At 42.6% G+C, this 20,549-nt stretch overlaps 1 protein-coding gene across 1 annotated transcript in view; it reads right to left on the bottom strand.

The window, feature by feature from the left end:
* LOC122663979 (protein SWEETIE) overlaps window positions 1-20,549 on the bottom strand; it is a 157,589-nt gene that overhangs the window by 35,914 nt on the left and 101,126 nt on the right. The window contains exons 26-30 of the mRNA XM_043859648.1: window positions 8,085-8,234; window positions 7,735-7,784; window positions 7,455-7,554; window positions 7,296-7,352; window positions 5,243-5,310 (exon numbers count right to left, since the gene is read on the bottom strand). Of these exons, the coding sequence (XP_043715583.1) occupies window positions 5,243-5,310; window positions 7,296-7,352; window positions 7,455-7,554; window positions 7,735-7,784; window positions 8,085-8,234 (425 nt within the window). The remainder of the gene's footprint in view (window positions 1-5,242; window positions 5,311-7,295; window positions 7,353-7,454; window positions 7,555-7,734; window positions 7,785-8,084; window positions 8,235-20,549) is intronic.

Genomic DNA, 20,549 nt, shown 5'->3' with positions numbered 1-20,549 from the left:
CTGCTGACTCATGCTATGGAGCCATTCGACATCTAACATCCTGAGAGGGTAGGAAAGGGATGTCTAAAAGCCTGGAAAAGAAAAGCCAGACCTTAACAGCCATAACACCCGAACCCAGGACATGATCCGTCGTTTCCTTTCTTGGCTGTCGACAACAATTGCATCTGGATGCTAGGGGGATACCGAGAGCCATGAGGGACTCGTCAGTGGGAATCCTGCCTGTAAGAAGTTGCCAAGAGAAAAAAGCCATTTTTGTGGGCAGCACTTGATTCCAGATCCATTTAGCGAAGGGGACCGTAGGATAACCCTGCCGGACCTCATGCCAAGCCGATTTTGTAGTGAAAAGGCCATCGCTGGCAGGGGACAAGGTACTAAAACTCGGGTCTCGGTACCAACTCGACTCTTGGAAAAACCGAGACAAGTCGAGATCTCGGATTGGTGCATTTTTTTTTTTTCAACTCGAAGCCTCAACTTTGGGTCAACCCGAGATCTGGACCCGAGATCCGAGATCTCGCCGAGATCTCACCGAGATATGTCCAGTTTTGTCCAATTAGGTAAGGTATTTAAGTGGTAGGTGGGTTAAAATAATGGGTCGAAACCGAGACCCAACCGAGATCCAAGATCTCGCCGAGATATTGCACTTTTGAGACTCGTAGGCAGTCTCGTCTTGGCTTTTCCAAAATCCGAGAAACTCGGCGAGATCTCGCGAGTTCTCGAACTATGGCAGGGGACCACACCATAACGTCCTCCCTGTCAGAGAGCACAAAATTCCCCAGGGTGATGCTGTTCCGGACTGCGTCAGAATCAATGATGCCTAAAATGTCCTCCCTCCAGTTTCCTTCCTCATCCAGCGCATCCTTCACACACAGATCCAAGTCAACTAGCATGCCGTTATCAACAAAATCAATAAAGGGCCCCACCCCTACTCAGTTATCGAGCCAAAAAAGCGTCTTACCCTCCCCAAGCAGCCACCTTGACCTTTCCAACATGAACCCCTTGAGCTTCAACGTGTTACGCCAAGTTTTGGATCCATTCCCCTCCAGCCCTACTATCGCCGCATGTAAGTTTTTAAAGTATTTGGCCCCGAAGAACCTACCCCAAAGCGACTGCCCTGACAGAGCTTTCCAAAGGCCTTTAAGCCTGAGAGAGAGGCCTACATCCTCGAGAAGCCGAATTCCCAGCCCTCCTTCCTCCAGGGGCCTGCAAACCTTTTGCCAATTCACCCAATGCCTTCGATTGCCCCATTCAGAGCTGCCCCAAAGAAAGTTAGCCAAAATCCCATAAATCCTTCGAATGACCACCTTAGGGGGATCCAGCGTGGTAAGGACATGAATAGGCATTGAAGTGAGCACATTCCTAAGCAACGTTACTCTCCCCCCTGAAGACAATAACCTTCCTTTCCAGCCCGCAACTTTGCACTTGATCTTCTCCACCAGTCCATCAAAGAAACAAATTTTGAGCCCACCTGAGTAGAGAGGAGCTCCCAAGTACATGATGGGAAGCGACCTCCTGGGGAAGCCCGTGACCAAACCAACCATACGTGCTGCTGCCGCTGTGGCCCTGTTTCCCAACACAAAGCAGCTCTTTTGCTTGTTAACAAGCTGCCCTGAGAAGCCTTCATATCTTCCATTGAAACCCATTATCTGCCTGAGCGAACTTTTCAACCCTCGAGAGAAAATGATGGTGTCATCTGCAAACAGGCTGTGAGAGACCCCAGGACACCCTCTCGGGAGTCTGTAAAAGGCTGCATGACCCTCCACAAAAAGCCCTTTCAAACCCCTGCTTAAAACCTCTTCTGCCAGGATAAACAGTGCCGGGGAGAGTGGGTCCCCCTGTCGTACCCCCTGGAAGATTTAAAGAAACCAGACTGCTTACCTCCCATCACAATAGAAAACCAGCAGTTCTCCACTGTCTTCCTAATAAGAGCGATCCACTCGTCACCAAAGCCAAACCGAGAGAGGACCAACCACAGAAACTCCCATTCCAGCAGGTCGTATGCCTTTGCCATGTCCAATTTGAGAATCACATTGCCGCCCCTTGTCTTGCGGTTCAGATCTTGAGTTACCTCCTGAACAATGGTTATATTATCATGTATGCTTTTGCCTTGCACAAATGCCCCCTGTTCTTCTGCCACTAGTGATGGAAGAAGCCCTGCCAACCTGGTGGTCATAATTTTTGCAAGGATCTTGTAGGAGAAATTGCAGAGGCTAATCGGCCTAAAATCCGCCATTGACTCAGGGTTGTCTTTCTTTGGAATCAACACAAGATTGGCCGACGTAAAGCTTCTAGGAAGGGCACCTCCCATAAAGAAATCCTTCACTGCTGCCCAGATGTCGCTTCCTACCACCTCCCAGCAGGCTGTGAAGAAAACCCCTGAGAAACCATCGGGGCTCGGTGCACTGTCCCCTGACAGAGCAAAAACAGCACCTATCACCTCCTCCTCCGTGGGTATCAGCAGCAGAGATAAGTTATCAGGGTCGGTCACAACCTTGGGAATCAGCTCCAACAAGCCCTCATCAACCACGCATCCTTGGGACTCAAAAATCCCTGAGAAATGCCACACTGCCTCAGTCTTGATCTCCTCTAAGTCCATAGTCCACTCTCCATCATTACCTCTGATTTTGCTGATGCCAGCCGACCTCCTCCTAACATTCACCATGGCGTGAAAGAACTTCGTGTTCCGGTCCCCCTCCTTGAGCCAGGTGACCCTCGATTTCTGCCTCCAAAATATCTCCTCTTGCAGTAAAACTCCCTGTAAAGCTTTTTTGGCCTCCTCCAGGTCCCTCTTGGCCTCATCATTATTATACCGGTCCGAGTCCACCTCTGCCCTACACACAACATCTTCAGCATCCTTTACCTTATGATGTATATTTCCGAACACTTCCTTATTCCACCCACGGAGTGCATGCCGCGGGCATTTAAGCTACAAGAACAACACCGAGAGTGGCGACCCAAAAACCGGTTTACTCCACTGGCATTTGACAAGGTCCATAAAGTTCGGGTGATGGAGCCACATTTGCTGAAATTTAAAAGGCGACCAGCAACGTTCGCGGACAGCAGCAAAAGCCATCCAAATAGGGGCGTGATTAGAGCAGGTCCTGTTGAGATGAGTGACATCACACCTGGGGAAGGCACCAACCCATTTTGCATTAACCAAGAAACGATCCAATCTGGCCATGACCCTCCTAGAACCAACTTGGTTATTCGACCAAGTAAACATGCTGCCAGAGAAGCTCGCATCCATGAGACCAGCTCCATTGACAAAACTCCCAAATTCCCCAAGCGACAACGAGCATGCCGGACTCCCTCCCACCCTCTCAGCAGGGGACGCAACCGCATTAAAATCACCTCCTACCGCCCAAGGGCCAGAAACTGTTCTGGAGAACATTTCCAGCCTAGTCCACATCTCTCGTCTATCCATCACCGAATAGAGGCCATGAACAAAGGTGAGCAAGAAGCTTTCCCCACTAGTGTCCACACAGCTCAGAGAGACAAACTGCTGATGCTCCTCTTGAACTGACACCTGCAACGTGGATTTCTAGAAAACCCACAGCCTGTCCTGGACAAGTACAGAGTCCAAACCAATCCTTCGCAAAATCAGAGTTGCCTTAGATACCTGCGCCTTCGGTTCTGCAATCGCAACAATGTCCAACTTATGCTGACAAACCAGGGCCTTTAACCTTCTTGAGGTTGGCTTGTTTCCAACCCCCCTCGCATTCCAAAATAAGCAGTTCATTTAGATATGATGAGGGGAGCCTCCACCGATCTCATGGATCTCGTGACACGCTGGCCAGCTCCCTCCCTTGCCGGTCTGCCCCTCTTAGCTTTTTTGATCTTTTTCCTTTTGTACACCTGTGCTGCACTGAGCAAAGCAGCACAGAGGACACTTGCTTTCTCCGCCTCCCTGCTCGGCTTCCTGCCTGTTCCAAGCCCCTGCTACCCTCACTCAATCTGTCTAACATTCTGCGCATTCTGCCCTCTAAGGATGCGTTGAATTCCTTGAAGCTTTCCAGCAGCTCTCTTCTGCCCAACGTGGGGCCAGTAAGTGCAGGCACCTGCGAATCATCTCTGGTGCGTCTCGCCAATTCCCTGTTAAGGATGTAAGGCCTCTCTCGCCCCTCCATAGCCTGCGCACAAGCGAAGTTAACACCGTTGCCTCCAAGAACCTCTTTGAGTGCCCTCGCGCGCACCTCCCTTCTAACCAGCGCTGGCGCAACCAGCACCAAAGCTCTGTCATTCCCCTCCTCTGCCCTGTCTGGCTCGGCAATGTCGCTTGGAATTTGCTAGGAATTTCGCCCTCTTCTAATGCCTGAACAGCTTCCAAGTCAGCCACCCCTGGGATGGCAGCCCCCAGTTCCGCTGACACCCCCTCTCCTCCGTCAGATTGAGCAGTAACCACTGCTTGAACAGCACCACAACCCTGCTCACCAATGGCTGTCTCAGGCTCATGGGGAGCCTCTGAAGGGGTCTCCGCATGTTTCCATCGTCCACCTCTGCTCCGCAAGACCCTCCTTGTCGAAATTCTGCCCTGCCCGCCGCCGGCATGCAAAGAGCCCTCCCCCGTAGGAATAAACACTCCATCCCTGTCCCTTCCAGTCTCCTGAACTCCAATCGCATCAGCACCCTCTCTGGATCCAACATTCCCTGCAGCAGTAGGATCGACTGCAGCTTTCTTACGCATCCCAGCCCTGCACACCTCCGCGGAATGCCCAATTTTAGAGCAGCAGCCACAGTACGAAGGCAGTCTGTCATAAACAATCTTCTGGTGAAAACCCATTGCCCCACAGCCAATCCACATTTTCGACGGCAGCGTAGTCCTCAGATCGACTTCCACGCAAAACCGAGCCTCCACTGTTCGGTTGTATGACTGTCCTTGAAATTTCCACTCATGTTAAAATAAAATAGAATTTCAGAAAAATGTTAAAGGTCAATCCAGTTGATTCCTTGGTTGTTTCCCTCCAAATGGGCACAAAAGAGGAGCTGTAGGCATCAAAGTATGACAGAAAATTTGGGGGAAATAAGGGATAGAGTGGTAAGCAAAGGATTTGCAGCTCTCTATAGATTCATTACCATTGATTATATTCTTGGAAAAAATGTCCAGCAACACTAGAAAGGTATAAGAGCAATAGAGGAAAGAAAATAGAAACAATCCATGTAACAACAAAGAACATTTCATAATAATATAACAAATTAATAGATCCAAAACTCCATAACGTAAAATGTAGAGTAGTCAGTGTTATACTCAGGATCAGTTTCCTCATTGAGCATGTGGAATAAATTTTCTTCAACCTGTTCATCAACAATGGCAACCTGAAAGAATATGATCAGTTTCCAATGCCAAGACCAGGCAGGATAGAATAAATAACAAGACAATCAAAAAGTTGAACTGCCTGTTTGAAAATTTTAAAAAATAAATATATAATTATTGGATGAATAAAAAATATTTAAGCAGCAAAGGTGTTAAGACAGAACACAAAGAAAATATAAAATTTTGGAGTATTTCATCTCGAGAAACCTCAAAGTATACAACATTGTTGCTGAAAAAGTCCAACCGGACAGAGGCCATAGGAACCATGAAGATGTGAGGCAGATTAATCACAGAAGAGGGCTTATTTAGTGAAAATAAGCCTTGGTTTGAGTTACATATGTGTAGGACCAAAGGTTCAATGGGTCTTAATTGTACTTGGCCACTTAAATGGGCCTCAAATATGGGTAGTTAGTAGGAATACGGGATTAGTTGTGGGTTTCTTCTAAAAGTCTATTTTCTTTCTTTGTTATTGTAAAGCTTATCTTAGATTAGGAATATTTTATTCCAAGATGAGTTGGCTCCTTTGTTCTTAATGGTTGTTAATGTATTAGGTTAGTTTGGAGCTTTCCTTTTGATCATATGATGGAAGCTCTTATTTCCTATTGGTTGGATGATGTAAGCTCTCTTCTAAGCCAATCACAGGCTTTTAGAGAAGCTATAAACATGGTTTTAAGTATTGGCCAGTATCGTATCATATGAGGATTCCCAAATCTTAATGCTTTGACACCATGTGAGAGTATCAAAACACTATAACCAGTAATCAAGAAAATAAAGGAGAGTGAAGAAGGAGAGAAACTGAGAGAAAGGAAGAAGACTGCCCACGGTTTGGCTGTGAACAGAACTCTCAAACTACCCCTCATCCTAACTAATATGAATAACAAACAGCAAACAGAAAATAATAACACATCAGAAACCAAGACTTTGATGTTAGCACTAAGCCTCCAATTCCTGTTATTTCAGATTGATTTGGAAAGCCATCTTCTTTGATGTTAGCTCTAAGCTTCACTTGTTACCTCTCCGTTCTGTTGTTGATTTCCCAAGGAACAGGTGTATTGTTGTCTCCTGGGGTATTCATTCTTCCCTGCTTCAACCCCTCTCCCTTCTTCATAGGGTCAGGCACTGTGTATAGCCCCCTCCCCCCCTCTCTATCCCTCCCCTTTCCGGGGTTTTGGTAATGAATTATTTATTCACCCAAAAAAATAACTGACTTAATTTCCTAATCTAACTAGGCTGTTACAAAGCATAATTAAAATAGAAATCTCTTAGCTTGCGCACCATACACACTAAAGCTAAAATAAGACCCAACAAATTTAATTACTTACCCCATGAACAACCTGGTTCCATGAACATGGCCCCAATTTAAGCCTAGGCTCTTGCTGTTTATGAATAAAAACCAGTTGGACCAGACTAGAACCTCTTTTGAAGCCCAATTAAGTGGCCAAGTCTACATTAGAGATGCAAATTTATTTTGGGCCTTCTATTAGCATTATGTGGTTTCATACATATTAATAGTGAAACCTATTGCAGTGTAGAGAGGCTTCTCTCAACGGGAACCCTTATTCTACCATGTGGCAAGATGATGTAGCAATTTCAAACTGTTGAATAGACGGGACAGTTTGGATAGGCTAACTGTCAAATTACAGACTCAACTTCAACCATATATTCCCCCAGGTATTGGCATGCATCCTCATGTATGTCCATGCATGTGTTACATACTACGATCAGTACTGTACACTCCCATTTCCTGGATTTTTCTACACCTTGTTTCACCACTTGGCAAACTAGTTTTAGGCTAAAACTTGACATGTAAGCAGGGAACCTAGGGATCTACTTGTCCACAAAATTTTGGCACATCTACATGAAAAACAAGGGTCCGTGGAGAGAGCCTTCATTTTTAATAGAACAATTCATTAAAAATGAAAAAGTGATTGACAAAGTTTGATGGAAAGACAATAAAATGGAAGGTACAAATTTATCAGTTTCTCACTGGATCCTTCTCAATTAGATGCCGAAGAGTGGAAACACCAAGATGCCTAAGAATTGGCTGCAACAAAGAATATTAAAATGCTTCAGGAAAAGCATCCAATGATGATTACAAGAAAAGGCTTTCAAGCTTCAACATACTAATCATTATATGCAACGTAACCTGTCTTGAGTACAGTGTTGGGAGTAGAGTTTGCACATGAGAGTGCACAGACACAGCTTGGGGAGCAAAAAGAACAAGTTGTTGTGTAAAGCGAACACTCCTGCAAAACCAGGGGACAACTCTTCCATTAAAAACTCCTACACAAAAAGCATCCAACCTCACAAAATTTCAATGGACAATTCTTTGTGTGAAACCCAGTAGATACAACTGGTCAATTAAATGACATGAAAAAATAAAAGCAAGAGCATCTTTATTGAAAATTAAAAACATATTCACGTACTCGAGAAGTGTAGATGTTTCTTGCCCGGAACTTATCTCTGCAACAACAGACTGAAACAAAAACAAAAACAAAAAAAAAAACAGCTTATCAATATTAACCCTAATGAATTACAATATATGAACCTCATAAAGCCAAAAAAAAAAAAAAAAAAGAGGGAAAAATATAACAAATTTTCCGTTTCTCAGATTTATATAACTAGGACTCCTGGTGTTCTCATCAACTAAAGGAGGACCGAGGACCAAGGACCAGAAACACAAGATTATTTTTTGGTACATTAATAAGATAAATGGAGGGGATCGCTGAGTGCAAATAGCTCATAGGCAGTTGAAAAATGTAAATTTATTAGAAACCTTGCAACGCGAAAAGAAAATGCTGCCTGGGGCAAGCTCAGGACCAAGAACAGCAACAATAGCATTTATAAGGCGGCCAATCCCCTGTCGCAGCTCAACCCATCCATTCTCCTCTGACAAAAGAATTTCCATAGCAAGGACGAGCGTTGCCTACAAAATATTTTAAAAAAAACTGTCAGGAACTCTATTGCTTATACCCAGTTTTTTTTAAAAAAAAAAAAACAGGTCAGTGAAGGACATTTAATTTATATATATCAACATATATGAGTTTAGAGGAGATGAAGTACAGCCTAGCATACTATCGCAAATTGTACATCGATATGGAGAATCAACTGAAAATTCCATAATTGCTCAAGTTGTGATAAATAATCAAATATAAAAGAGGGGAGGGGGAGAGATACTAAGACAGCATACAACACCAACAACAACCAGCAAGGGCTGGGAACCCACAACAGAGACTACACAATGGGGTAAGGGCCCAAATACAGAGATTTCCTAGAAACCCCAAACATAGCCAATTCATCAGCTAGCGTATTGTCTGAATGCATCCTCAACGAGGAAGAAAAAAAATTGCTTAGTACATAGGCTCTAGCTTTCCAGATGAGGTACATATGCCTCCAAGGTCCCCCTGTTCCTGCTTGAAACCACCCAATCATCGGAGTTACCTCTTATCACCAAGTCAGTCTTTTAGTAAGCATATATAAGCAGATGTTTAGTTATAAGAAATTCTTTAGTGGCTGCACTGAAAGGCATTACAGTCACAGTATAGGCAGTGGAGGATCATTGAAAATGATATTACAAGGCGTTCAAAATTGCATCCAGCCATGTAGAAGAGAAATCCCATACCCTGAATGGCCACTTTTAACTCCACTGTAATTGAATCATGGAATAGGAAGATGCTTTTTCAAAATCTTTCGAAAATAAGAATAAATCCATGCGATTATTCCAGTTAGGTGAATTTGCTAATCCTTCACTAGTGATTATTTTCCAAATACCTTAATCTAGTGTCCACCCAAGCTTCAGATCATCCCTCCTATAAGCATACTTTGGTTCTAGGAGGTTATTTCTGCAGAAACCAAAGATATGTATGACACGGTACAACTACCAAGACCTTCACCAAGTGGGTACATGATGCAGCTGGAAATTCAAGACATCATAAAAATACTTTGACCACCATTGAAGTTAAGGTTTTAAAAAGGGGAAGCAAACCCTCAACTAGACAACTATGGAGTTGACCGAAGCAACCTTATAAAAAAACTTCATATAGAAACTCAAAATCCTAAGAGGAAAAATTCATCCAATAATTCTCCAAGACTGATTATGTTGCACACAAAACCCATCTATATGAAAACCAAGGTTCGAAATTTCGATTTTGACCTGGTCGAAACAGAAATATTTTGTGAAACACCGAAATTGCAGTCCAAATGTTGCACATTTCAGCCAAAAAACCAAAATGCCCATTTCGATGGTCAAACAATTGAATTTTGCCCTGAAACTTAATGGCAAGCCTATTTAAGCATGATTACACATATCCAAACCATCAGATTGAAGGGGAAAAAATACATAAAAAATGGTATTTTAACTTCGGACCCTAGGTTGCTACTATACAGGATAGCCTACTGTATTCTTAATAGTTGTCACGGCATCTAGGTGACCCAAGGCGTTGGAGGGGGTCCAGACGTAAGGCGACCAAGGCGCCTGAACGCCTAGGCTATGATCCCTTGACAACTATGGTATCCTTTCTCTTATATAACCTACACTAACATAATATAGTCCTAGAAAACACAGCATTAAATAAAAGCAACTGAAATGTGTATTAAGAATGAAGAAAAACCATTTAATAGTACACCAATGTTCATAAAGTGTCATCATTAACATTTAATAAGTACACCTGTATAACTTTTGACACCCCTATGCCTATGTCAATACCTCATATAGTTCCAGGGAGCAGGAATTAAATTATCAGTATCAGGTATCGTATCAGAAGGGTTATTTTAAGATACATATCGTATGAGAGAGAGAGAGAAGGGGGAGGAAAATACACTAATGATACGCATGGAAATGGTCAAGTAACACATGGATGTGCTTAGGACAGTAGGATACATGCAAAATACAGTATCGAAGCATAAAATATTTTCTTATGCAATATGTGTACATATATATAGGGAAAAGGCTGGGCACCCGCCCGTGTACTATAAGCTAGTGCCAGCTGTGTCTATCTCTCTCTTCCCCCTTTGAAATGACTCGCCTTGCCCCTCTTGTATGATACCGCATCACATGCCCCCATGGGTGTCGCCTGCTAACTTACAGTACATGGGCAGTGTCTTTCCGCTTTTCGCCCAAATGTGTTTCGATTCGGGATTTTGAGCGTTGTAAGCCTAAAAAATTATTGAAATGGTAAAGATTAAGTTTGCTTTTTTTACTAGACGATTTTCCCCAACTCAAATTGAAGAGATAAACAAGTGTCCAAGGTCTTTGATTGCTCTTGGTTTCATATCTCACTCACTGTTTCTATTTTGTAGGATTTAAGGAGGCGTATCAAGTGTATCTTACATGTATCGATCTGCGTCGGTCCCATATTGGACCACATCGACCCGTATTGGTATTGTATTGAACCGTATTAATATTGTACCAGATCATATTGACCTGTATTAGTCGATACAGGAAAGATACAATTGCTTTTTTGTTTTTAAGTATTGTACATGGAACAAGAACTCGCCGAGATCTTGGTAATATCTCGGTTTTTTGAAATCTGAGACAAGATGCTAGGCGAAATGAGAAGATTGCATTGTCTCGCCGATATCGAGGTTTGAGATCTCAGTGGTCTTGGTCATCTCGGTGGGAAACCTTGGTATACAGATACTTATTTATGCCAACCTTGGTATACAAACACTTAGTTATGCCAGAAAGCAAGACAAATAGCTATTTATGCTAGAAACCAGGACAATCACTTATTTATGCCTAACATCAGTTAAGTAAATGTTTTTATATTTGTAATTTCATTTACTTAAGATATTATTCATAAATAAGAAAATACCCCCTATTTGAATTAAAAATTTAAAAAATCAAATTCCATAAGGATAAAAAGTCAATCCCTTAGTTCAAGAACAAAAACTAGATTTTCGGTGGTAGGTGTAATTTTCAACTTTTAAATGCTGAGGTTTTTCTCAAATCTAAAACTTCCATAAATCTTAATATAGTAAAACATTGCTAAAAACCAAAAGTGCGGTAAAATATTCATTTGTTCTGATGTTTGAAAAAATATTTTTATTCAAAGCGATTTTGACAACATTCGCGCACACTAATTAAGGTTTGACCGAAACATAAATCTTTCAATATAAATCAGATTTAAGGAATCTTGGATTTGTTGGAAAGCTTTCTTTGGAAATTGCATCTACCACCGAAAATCCAGTTTTTGTTCTTGTCCGGGGGGTTGACTTTTTATCCTTATGGAATTTATTTTTAACTATTTTTACTGGATTCAAGTAGGGGGGTATTTGCTTATTTATGAATAATATCTTAAGTAAATGAAACCAAATATAAAAACATGTACTTAATTGATGTTAGGCATAAATAAGTGTCTGCCCTGGTTTTTAGCATAAATAACTGTTTATCCTGGTTTCCCACTAAGTCAAACTCCTATTTGGACTTTGATTTTGGAAAATCTGATAGTACCATTTTGTTTAAATAGCCCAAGTAGGCTGTATACCAACTTTCATGACCAAACTAGGCCAAAAACCCACCGAAACCATCAAATGAGTTCAAAAAAAAAAAGTGCACCAACTTCCCGAGATCTCGACCCAACTTGGTGTTTTGGCTAAGCGAATCCAGTACCGAAACCAAGTTCTTGTACCATGGTATTGTATCAATACTTATTGATACGATACATATAGACCAATACGGTACAATGACCGAAACTTAAAACCCTACAGGGGAGGCTCAAAACCATTAGAAGATTGTTGTTTACCTTCAAACTCGAATCTAGCACAAATCTGCAATCAAATTAAGCAAATGATCAATGTAGATGTATTTTACTACTCTACAATGCCTTAATACAGCCAAAAAGCTTTTTGGCCAAAACTCCGGATTTCCAAGCCTTTATAGAGGTTTTGGTCGAAACTCAGGCTACTATCGAAAATACGATCAATTTTTGACAGTGCAATCAAAATGAGGCATGAAGCAACTTAAATAACCCTTTTGTAACAATTCATAACAATTCAATGAAACGACTAAAACTTTTCGTTCATTCAGCATTTCGACTGAAAACTTGGTATTCTCCTGAGTCGCATGTAGTTTCGTTTCGAGCCAGCTCGAAACCAAAACATTTCATCAAAATTTTGGTATTTTGACTGAAATTTCAAACCTTGTATGAAACATAAACAACACCATAACTGAGGCCTAATCAAATAAGGGATTTTCTTGACAGCTCAAATAGTTTCACATATGCACTCAAAAAGTGTGCTAGATAATGACAGTTCATGAAAATGACATAATGGTAAGTCAATTTTCAAATAATTTTGAAAACCCTCTTTTACCCGACTTAAAGAACTTTTGACAATAAGACAAGAGACAATCAAAAGAAGGATTACATGTTCTAAATCAAGGTACTAAAACTCAGGTCTCGGTACCAACTCGGCCCTTGGAAAAACCGAGTCGAGTCAAGATCTGGGCAAGATGGCCAAGTTGGTGCATTTTTTTTTTCCGACTCGAAGCCTCAACTCGGTGGGTTCTAGACCTAGTTTGGGTTTGAAACTTGGTATTCAGCCTATTTTAGGCCATTTAAACACAATGACACTATCAGATTTTGCAAAAACAAAGTCTAAATATGAGTTTCAATTCGGACCATAGGTTGGTGGGCGATGACGTACTAAAATACCCTACTCTACACATAATTTAGTAATAGAAAGAAACCAAAACATTCAATTAATTGCTAAACAACTAAAATAAGAATTAGAAATGTTAAAGTGATACATCAAACTGTTTAACAGTGTTACAACTATCATCACATAAAATGACTTTGAATCAAGTATTCAGTCCCCGCAAGTGTCACATAGTCTTCCCATGACATAGTGTTGTTGTAATGTTGCATATAGTGCTCCACAGCAAGCATATAAGAGTTCTGTCGAGTTAGGTAAATAAATACATAGTAGATGGGTCATTTCCATGGGTCAACTCGAGATCCGAGATCTCGCTGAGATATGTCGAGTTCTGTCGAATTAGGTAAGTAAATACATAATAGGATGGGTCGTTTCCATGGATCAACTTGAGATCTCGACCCGAGATCCAAGATCTCGCTGAGATCTTGTATTATTTTGTATCGTATCCCATCTCGTCTCGGTTTCTCAAAAAACCGAGAAACTCGCCGAGATCTCGTCGAGATTTCGCGAGTTCTCGAACTATATTCTAAATACAACTATAGAGGGGTCATTCATACAGTCCCATTAAATAATCTAATTTTACAAGAGAGTAAAATTGTAAATATGCTGTGGTACACCTTAAATCATGCCCATAAACCTATAGCTAAAGGACTGGTATGCAAAATTAAAAGGCAGTTGTTCTAGATCACAGAAAGGACTTTTGAATGCATTAATGGTTTCTTATTCGATTCTTGTATGGAAATTAATGGCCTTCTTAAATTGTCTTTGTATCATTCCCTCAGTGGAAAAAGGTCTCCGTACTCGACATAAAATGATACCCTTAATTCAATTGCACTTGCCTTTAATTTCTCAGTTTCTGTTTTTACTCCTGATGCAGAAACAGGATTTCAGAAACAATGTCAGAGGAGAAGGAAGTCATTCACAATAATCACAACTACCGTGACAGCCACTTAGCTGTGACATGACATCCTTACTCTTCACGTCCAGATTCTGTTTTGGAATCTTATCAATGTTAAAGAGTCCAATTGTGGGAGTTTTCTAGAAGACTAATTTCTTTAATATCTTTTATATTGCAAAGCATATCCGGGTTTGGGATTAATTTATTCCACACTGATTTGGCTCTTCTTTTCTTATTGGTTGGATGATGTAATAGGTTACTTTGGAGCTTTCCTATTGGTAAGATGATGGAAGCTTTTATTTCCTATTGGGTGAATGATGTAAGCTCTCTTTCCTTAGACAATCACAGGTTAGAAGAGTATCTGTAAATATATGTAAGGCCATAAGCCTTCGCCATCAAATTTAATAGTCAAGCAGTTCAGATCTGGTTTTTATGTACATTCAGGAGTGTTTAATCCGTGGATTCTGAGCATGGTTCGAGGTTTCGCAGGATTTTGGTAGGTTTCATCAAACTCTAGTAAAGAAATTGTTTGGATAGAAACCAAATCCCAAATGGAAGAAACTAACTTTTACAAAAGGTACCAAGCCTAACATTGGATAAACTGGGTGAACCTCAGTCGTAAGCTACTAAACTGCCAACATAAAAATCAAAATATATGTTAATGGAGATTAACGATAGAGTTGTTAAGGCGACGCCTTGATGTCCAGGCGGATTTCTAGGTGTCTAGGCGGCTGCCGCTTTATTGTAGGGCTCCTTGCACTGGTTTAATTGGTATCGGACCAGGTTCTGGCACTTATTCATGCCAAATATCATTTAAGTAAATGAATTAATTTCATTTACTTTTGATATTATTCATAAATAAGCAAATACCCCCTATTTGAATCCAATAAAAATATATTAAAAATCAAATTCCAAAAGGATAAAAAGTCAATCCCCCAGTTCAAGAGCAAAAGCTCGCTTTTTGGCGGTAGGTGAAATTTTCAACGTTCTAATGTTGGGGTTTTTCTCAAACTAAAAATTACATAAATCTTAAAATGGAAAAACATTGCTAAAAACCAAAAGTGCGGTAAAAGTATTCATTTGTTTTGATATTTAAAAAAATATTTTCATTCAGAGTGATTTTGACAGCATTTGCACATACCAAATAAGGTTTGACCGGAAAATAACTCCTTCAATATAAATCAGATTTAAGCAATCTTGCATTTGTTGGAAAGCTGATTTTGTGCTCTACCTAATACATAAAGTCTCATGTAAAAATAAAATCATTTGATAAATCAAATTTCTTAGAGAACAAAAACATTTCTCTAAATTGAGAGCAGGTTAATAAATTACTGATAAGATCATATTTTCTAACAACAGTATTAACCAAATGTGAGACTAGGTATGCCTGAAAATGACCAATTCCAAGAACATATAAACCAAATGTTTTGATTGTTTCAAACTTCCAATAGCTTGCTTCGTCAGTTCTGTTGTCTTTTATTTCTATGTTGATTTTTTATGACTTTTTTTTTGGGTGAATAAATATGTAATACCATACCTCAGGAGGGGGCAGGAAAGAGGAAAGAATATACAAGGGAAAGGGAGGGGGGAGAAACAACAAACCAACCTACACAGAGGTGGAAGAAAAAGAGAGGACAGATTAAGGCCCCAATAGACGGCAATGTGCCTATTCCTAGGGGTGTCCCTGACAGCAAGAAGATGGGCATAGCTGAGCTTGGAAGAGACTTCAAAGGAGATGGCTTTCCAAATCAGATCGAAAGATCGAGAGTTGGAAGTTCATCTCCTAAAGTTTCGCTCCATCCAAATGTGATGAATAGCAGCTCCAAAAACCAGCTTTCCAATGGTGTCACATATCGAGGACCCAGAGAAGGAATTAGCCACCCAAAGCCATTCTCTGTCGAAGTGGAGGGGTCTCCTGTTGCGGTGCCAGATGGAGGAAAGGGCTTTTTCCAGATGGTAGAGGTAAAGGGGCAATCAAAGAAGAGGTGGGGGATGTCCTCAAGACCATTCCAGCAAAGGGAGCAGGCAGGGGAAACAGGGATGTGACGGTAAATAAGGAAGGCTTGGGTGGGAAGGCAAAGGCGAAGGTATCTCCAGTTAGTGATACTGTGGCGGGGTATGTGGCCTTTGAGCCAGACTAGATTGTGCCAGGGAACAATGGGGGCGGTGGTTCGAACAAAGTTTCAGGCTGAACTGGTGCTGAAGAGGCCATTAGGGGAGGGCAACCAAAGGATTCTGTCCTCTGGGGGGGGGGGGAAAGGGGAGGGGGGGAGAGCAGGCCAAATCGGAGAGACAATGGAGGGATTGAGATAGGGGGGGGACCAGGATCCAGAGGAAATGCAACAGGAGATTTTTTATGACTTGATGTGACTTAATGTACGTGGATGTCCTGGCATCTCCCACTGTCTCTATGCAGCTGACACTATTATCTTCACCAGGGGTTTGAAGGCCTCTCTTAAGCAGATCATTGGCTTTATTAGCAGATACGAGGGTTTTTCTGGGTAGCTGGTCAATAGGCAGAAAAGCTGTTTTGTAGTGGGGGACAAATTTCGGGGGCTAGAGCCCGTATGGTTGGTGCGGTAACTGGTTTCCCTAGGCGGTGCCTCCCTCTAACCTACCTGGGGGCTCCACTTCACTCTGGACGGCTGAAGAGTAGTTTCTTTGATGATTTGATTGGCAAGTTGAGAGGAAGGGTTGCCGGGTGGAAGGCCAAGCTGCTATCTACAGGTGGGCAAGTTACGCTGTTGTGTCATGTGTTGTCTTCTATTCCCCTTCATGTGCTTGCTACTTTGGCGCCGCCAAAGGAGGTTTTTCGACGAATCTATGGTATCCTGGCAGATTTCCTCTGGAGCAACTCGGAATGGGGAAAACGCAGGCACTGGGTGGGTTGGAAGAAGGTGTGCAGGCCGCTGGAGGAAGGAGGAATGGGGATTAGACTGCTGGAGGAGGTTGGCCTCGCTCTTAGGCTAAAAGGCCTCTGGAGGGTCATGTCGGAATGCTTGCTCTGGGGGGAGTTCTTTATGGCTAAACTGCTGAAAAATTGCCATCTCGCGTTGGTTTTCTCTCATGGGGTGGGCTCCAAATCTTGGAGGAATACCTTGGCATGCAAAGACATCCTGCTGTCCAAGTCTAGGTGGCTCATTGGTACAGGGGACATTTTATTCTGGCTGGATGATTGGATTGGAAAGGGGCCTTTGATGGATCATGTGGATAATGCTCTCCAGATTGACACCTCTCTTCGAGTTAAGGATGTGCTTGGGGTGGACGGTGGCTGGAACCAAGCCGTTATTGGTCAGATTGATGCAGATGAGGTTAGACAAGGGATACTCCAGGGTGGCTATGTGCTCTCAGGGAAGGCGGACAGGCTGGTTTGGACTCCCGCTAGCGACGGTTGCTTCTCTGTGAAGTTTGTGTGGAACGAGCTGGGAGGACGCTCACCTAAGATTGGCTATTCCAGATGGATTTGGAACCGGACGCAGCCAACAAAAATTGCCTTTTTTACTTGGCAGCTTTTTAACGGTGCAATACCTACAGACGAATCGGTGATGAAGGTTGGTATCCCCCTGGCGTCAAAGTGCAACTGTTGTGGGAGCCCAAGAAGTGAGTCGACAGATCATTGTCTCGTCTTTGGTGGGACTGCTACTAGGGTGTGGAGGTTTTTCTCGGGGATCTTTGATGTCCCAGTTGTTTTAGCACAGGATGTCAGAAGCTGGATTTTATTGTGGCAAGAATTGGCTAGTTGCAATAGTCTTGCGGCCTACATTGCTGGGTTCCTGCCTTCCTTGATCGTGTGGGAACTTTGGAAGGAAAGATGTAATAGAAGACACGGGGAATGGATGAGGTCGGCTCGGGGTGTCATTGGCAATATTATAGCTTGGGTAAGATGCCTGCCATTGCCCTCCAAGCTTGGAAAAAGCTCCCCGATGAGGGAACAACAAATTCTTGGCATCCTTGGAATTGCAGCCCCGCCAACTAAGGTTGCTCGGCCTATCCCGGTTTACTGGTGCCCCCCATTTGTGTCGTTGAAACTGAACGTGGATGGGGCATGTAGAGGGAATACTGGTGAAGGGGGAGGAGGAGGAATCATAAGGGACAGCGAGGGGGTGGTCCTAGCAGCCTTCGCTAACTTCTATGGTCCATGTACGAACTCCATCGCTGAGCTATGGGCTTTGAGGGATGGCTTAAAGTTGTGTCAGGAGTTGGGCCTCGTTGGGGTGGTGATTAACTCAGACTCTATCTCCACGGTGCGCATGATCAACCTCAGAAGATGTGGATTATGGCAGGGGTGGTACTGGTTTCAGGAATCTTTGGAGCTGATTGACTTGATCAAGCCTTGCATCTCCTTTGCATATAGGGAAAGTAATAGAGCTGCGGACTGGATGGCAAACCATGCTTGCAATGTCAAGCTGTCCACCACATTCCATCAAGGCAACTTGCCTCAAGGAGATTTTCTACGTATCCTGAGGGAAGATAGATCTGGTTTGCCTGTGCTCAGGCAGTAGTGCGTTATGATTCTTTATTTGTTCTTGGGTTAGGGGTAAGGCAGCATGTCCCCCCCGTGTATTCATTCATTTTTTTGGAACTTAATAAAATTCTAGGGGCTGGCCCGGGTCCCAGAGAATATTTGGGTTAAAAAAAACAAAACAAAAAACAAAAAAAACAAAAAAAAAGATGGGACTTAATGTTGATTTTTGATGACTTGATGTGACTTAATGTTGATTTTTTATGACTTGATGTGGCTTAATGTTGATTTTTTTATCATATAAGGTACATATTGTAGCATATTAAATAATGTTAGAAAAGAGGGGAAATAAAAAATTACACTTGGCGCTCTGTTCTAGTAAATGGCAGCCCGGCAGGCTACTTCTCAACTTCAGAGGGAATCAAACAAGGGTGCCCCCTATCCCCTTACATTTTCACCTTGGTGCTGGAAGTTCTATCAAGAGAAATTCAAATCTATACGGATCAGAATCTTATATCTCCCATTCCTAAGTGCAAAGCTCTCAAGCTCTCCCACTTGGCTTTTGCAGATGACTTCATGATCTTCTCCAAGGCCTCCATCAGTTCCTTTGAAATCATTATGTCTTGTTTGCAACACTTCCAATTCTCGGGTCTGTGTATCAATCCTTCCAAGTCCCTTTTATTCCTTGCTGGGGTTCCTGACTTAGATAGAGCAGCCCTCATTGAGAAAGTGGGATTTTCCATTGGCCAGTTCCCTGTCAAATATTTGGGGCTCCCGCTGATTCCTGCTAGGCTCTCTACACACCACTGCACTCCTATGCTGGATCTTATCAGGAAAAGACTTCAACTCTGGAAAGGAAAGCTCCTATCTTATGTAGGCCGATTAGTTCTTATTAAATAAATGTTGGAATCCTCCTACATCTTCTAGTTTGGTATTTATGGATTGCCTCATTCTACTATCAAGGCTTTGGAATCCCAAATGGCACTCTTTCCTCTAGAAAGGCACGGACTCCTCTAGATTCCTCCACCCGATTAGTTAGGCTTCGGTCTATGGCTTGGGTATTCGAAGAATTAAGGAGGTAAACTTGGCAGGCACCATCAAATTGATCTGGAAGATTACATAAAAAAAGGGGAGTATTTGGGTTGACTGGATCTACTCAAGGCACCTTCAGCAAGACTCTAATCAGATTGTTTCTTCATCTACTGATGCTTCTTGGGTCTAGCGTAAGATCTTAGCTGCTCGTTCTCTTGTCTAAGGAGCTATCTACTCTCGCATTGGAGATGGATCCTCTACTTCCCTTTGGCTGGATTATTGGCACCCTATGGGCATCCTCCTCCACCTTGTTAGCCCCAGAATTATCTACTGATCAGGCATCCCCAAGCATTCACAGGTTGCTGCTATCTTTGACCCCATTGGTTGGGATCCGCCGCCTTCTTCTCATTAGACTCTTTCCAACATTTGGTCTGCTCTCCCCTCCATCAGTCGTGGGAGAGGTGATTGTGTCATTTGGTCGCCTTCCAAGACGGGTTCCTTCACTGCAAAAGCTGCCTGGGATCATATTTGCATCAAAAGCCCTCTTGCCCCTTCGAGAAATCTTCTTTGGTTCAAGCATCACATTCCCCGTCACTGCTTCACAGCCTGGTGAGCGCTCTCCAATTGTCTTCCAACTCAGTCCTTCCTCTGCCATCGCCAGATTGCTGCCTTTGCTGGAACAATGAGGAAGGTACTGAGCACCTGTCTTTACATGCCCCTTCTCCTTGGCTATTTGGAAGGGAGTCTTAGCAAAATGCTGGCCTAGAAGTCGAAGAATTCTGCCTTCAGTAGAGAGTGGCTTTGGATTGATATGACTTTTGCTGGTTCTTCTACTTGCAACACGGTTGAAAAGTTAGCTTTTTGTGCCGCCATCAACCACATCTAGATGGAATGTAACCTTAGGAAATGGACCTCCGAATCTCGAACTCATCAGCAGATTTTGGATTCCATTTCTTTTGAAATCAAAGCTCGTTTACGGCCCCTCTCTCATTTTGTAACGACACCCCAAGGAACAGGCTTATTGTTGTCTCCTGGGGTCTGTCCTCCATTTCTCTCCAGCTCTCCCTTGTTTGAGGTGTTGGTCCTTCTTTTCTTTCTTTTCGCTCCCTAAGGGAGCTGCTGTATCTTTCTCTCTTTGGTAATGAATTTTTTTTATTCAACCAAAAACAAAAAAAATAACACTTGGGCGCCCTGTC

Source organism: Telopea speciosissima, chromosome 6 (assembly GCF_018873765.1).
Source record: "Telopea speciosissima isolate NSW1024214 ecotype Mountain lineage chromosome 6, Tspe_v1, whole genome shotgun sequence".
NCBI lineage: Eukaryota > Viridiplantae > Streptophyta > Magnoliopsida > Proteales > Proteaceae > Telopea > Telopea speciosissima.
The sequence above is the reverse complement of the archived record's forward strand: the minus strand, read 5'-3'. Positions and strand labels throughout refer to the sequence as shown.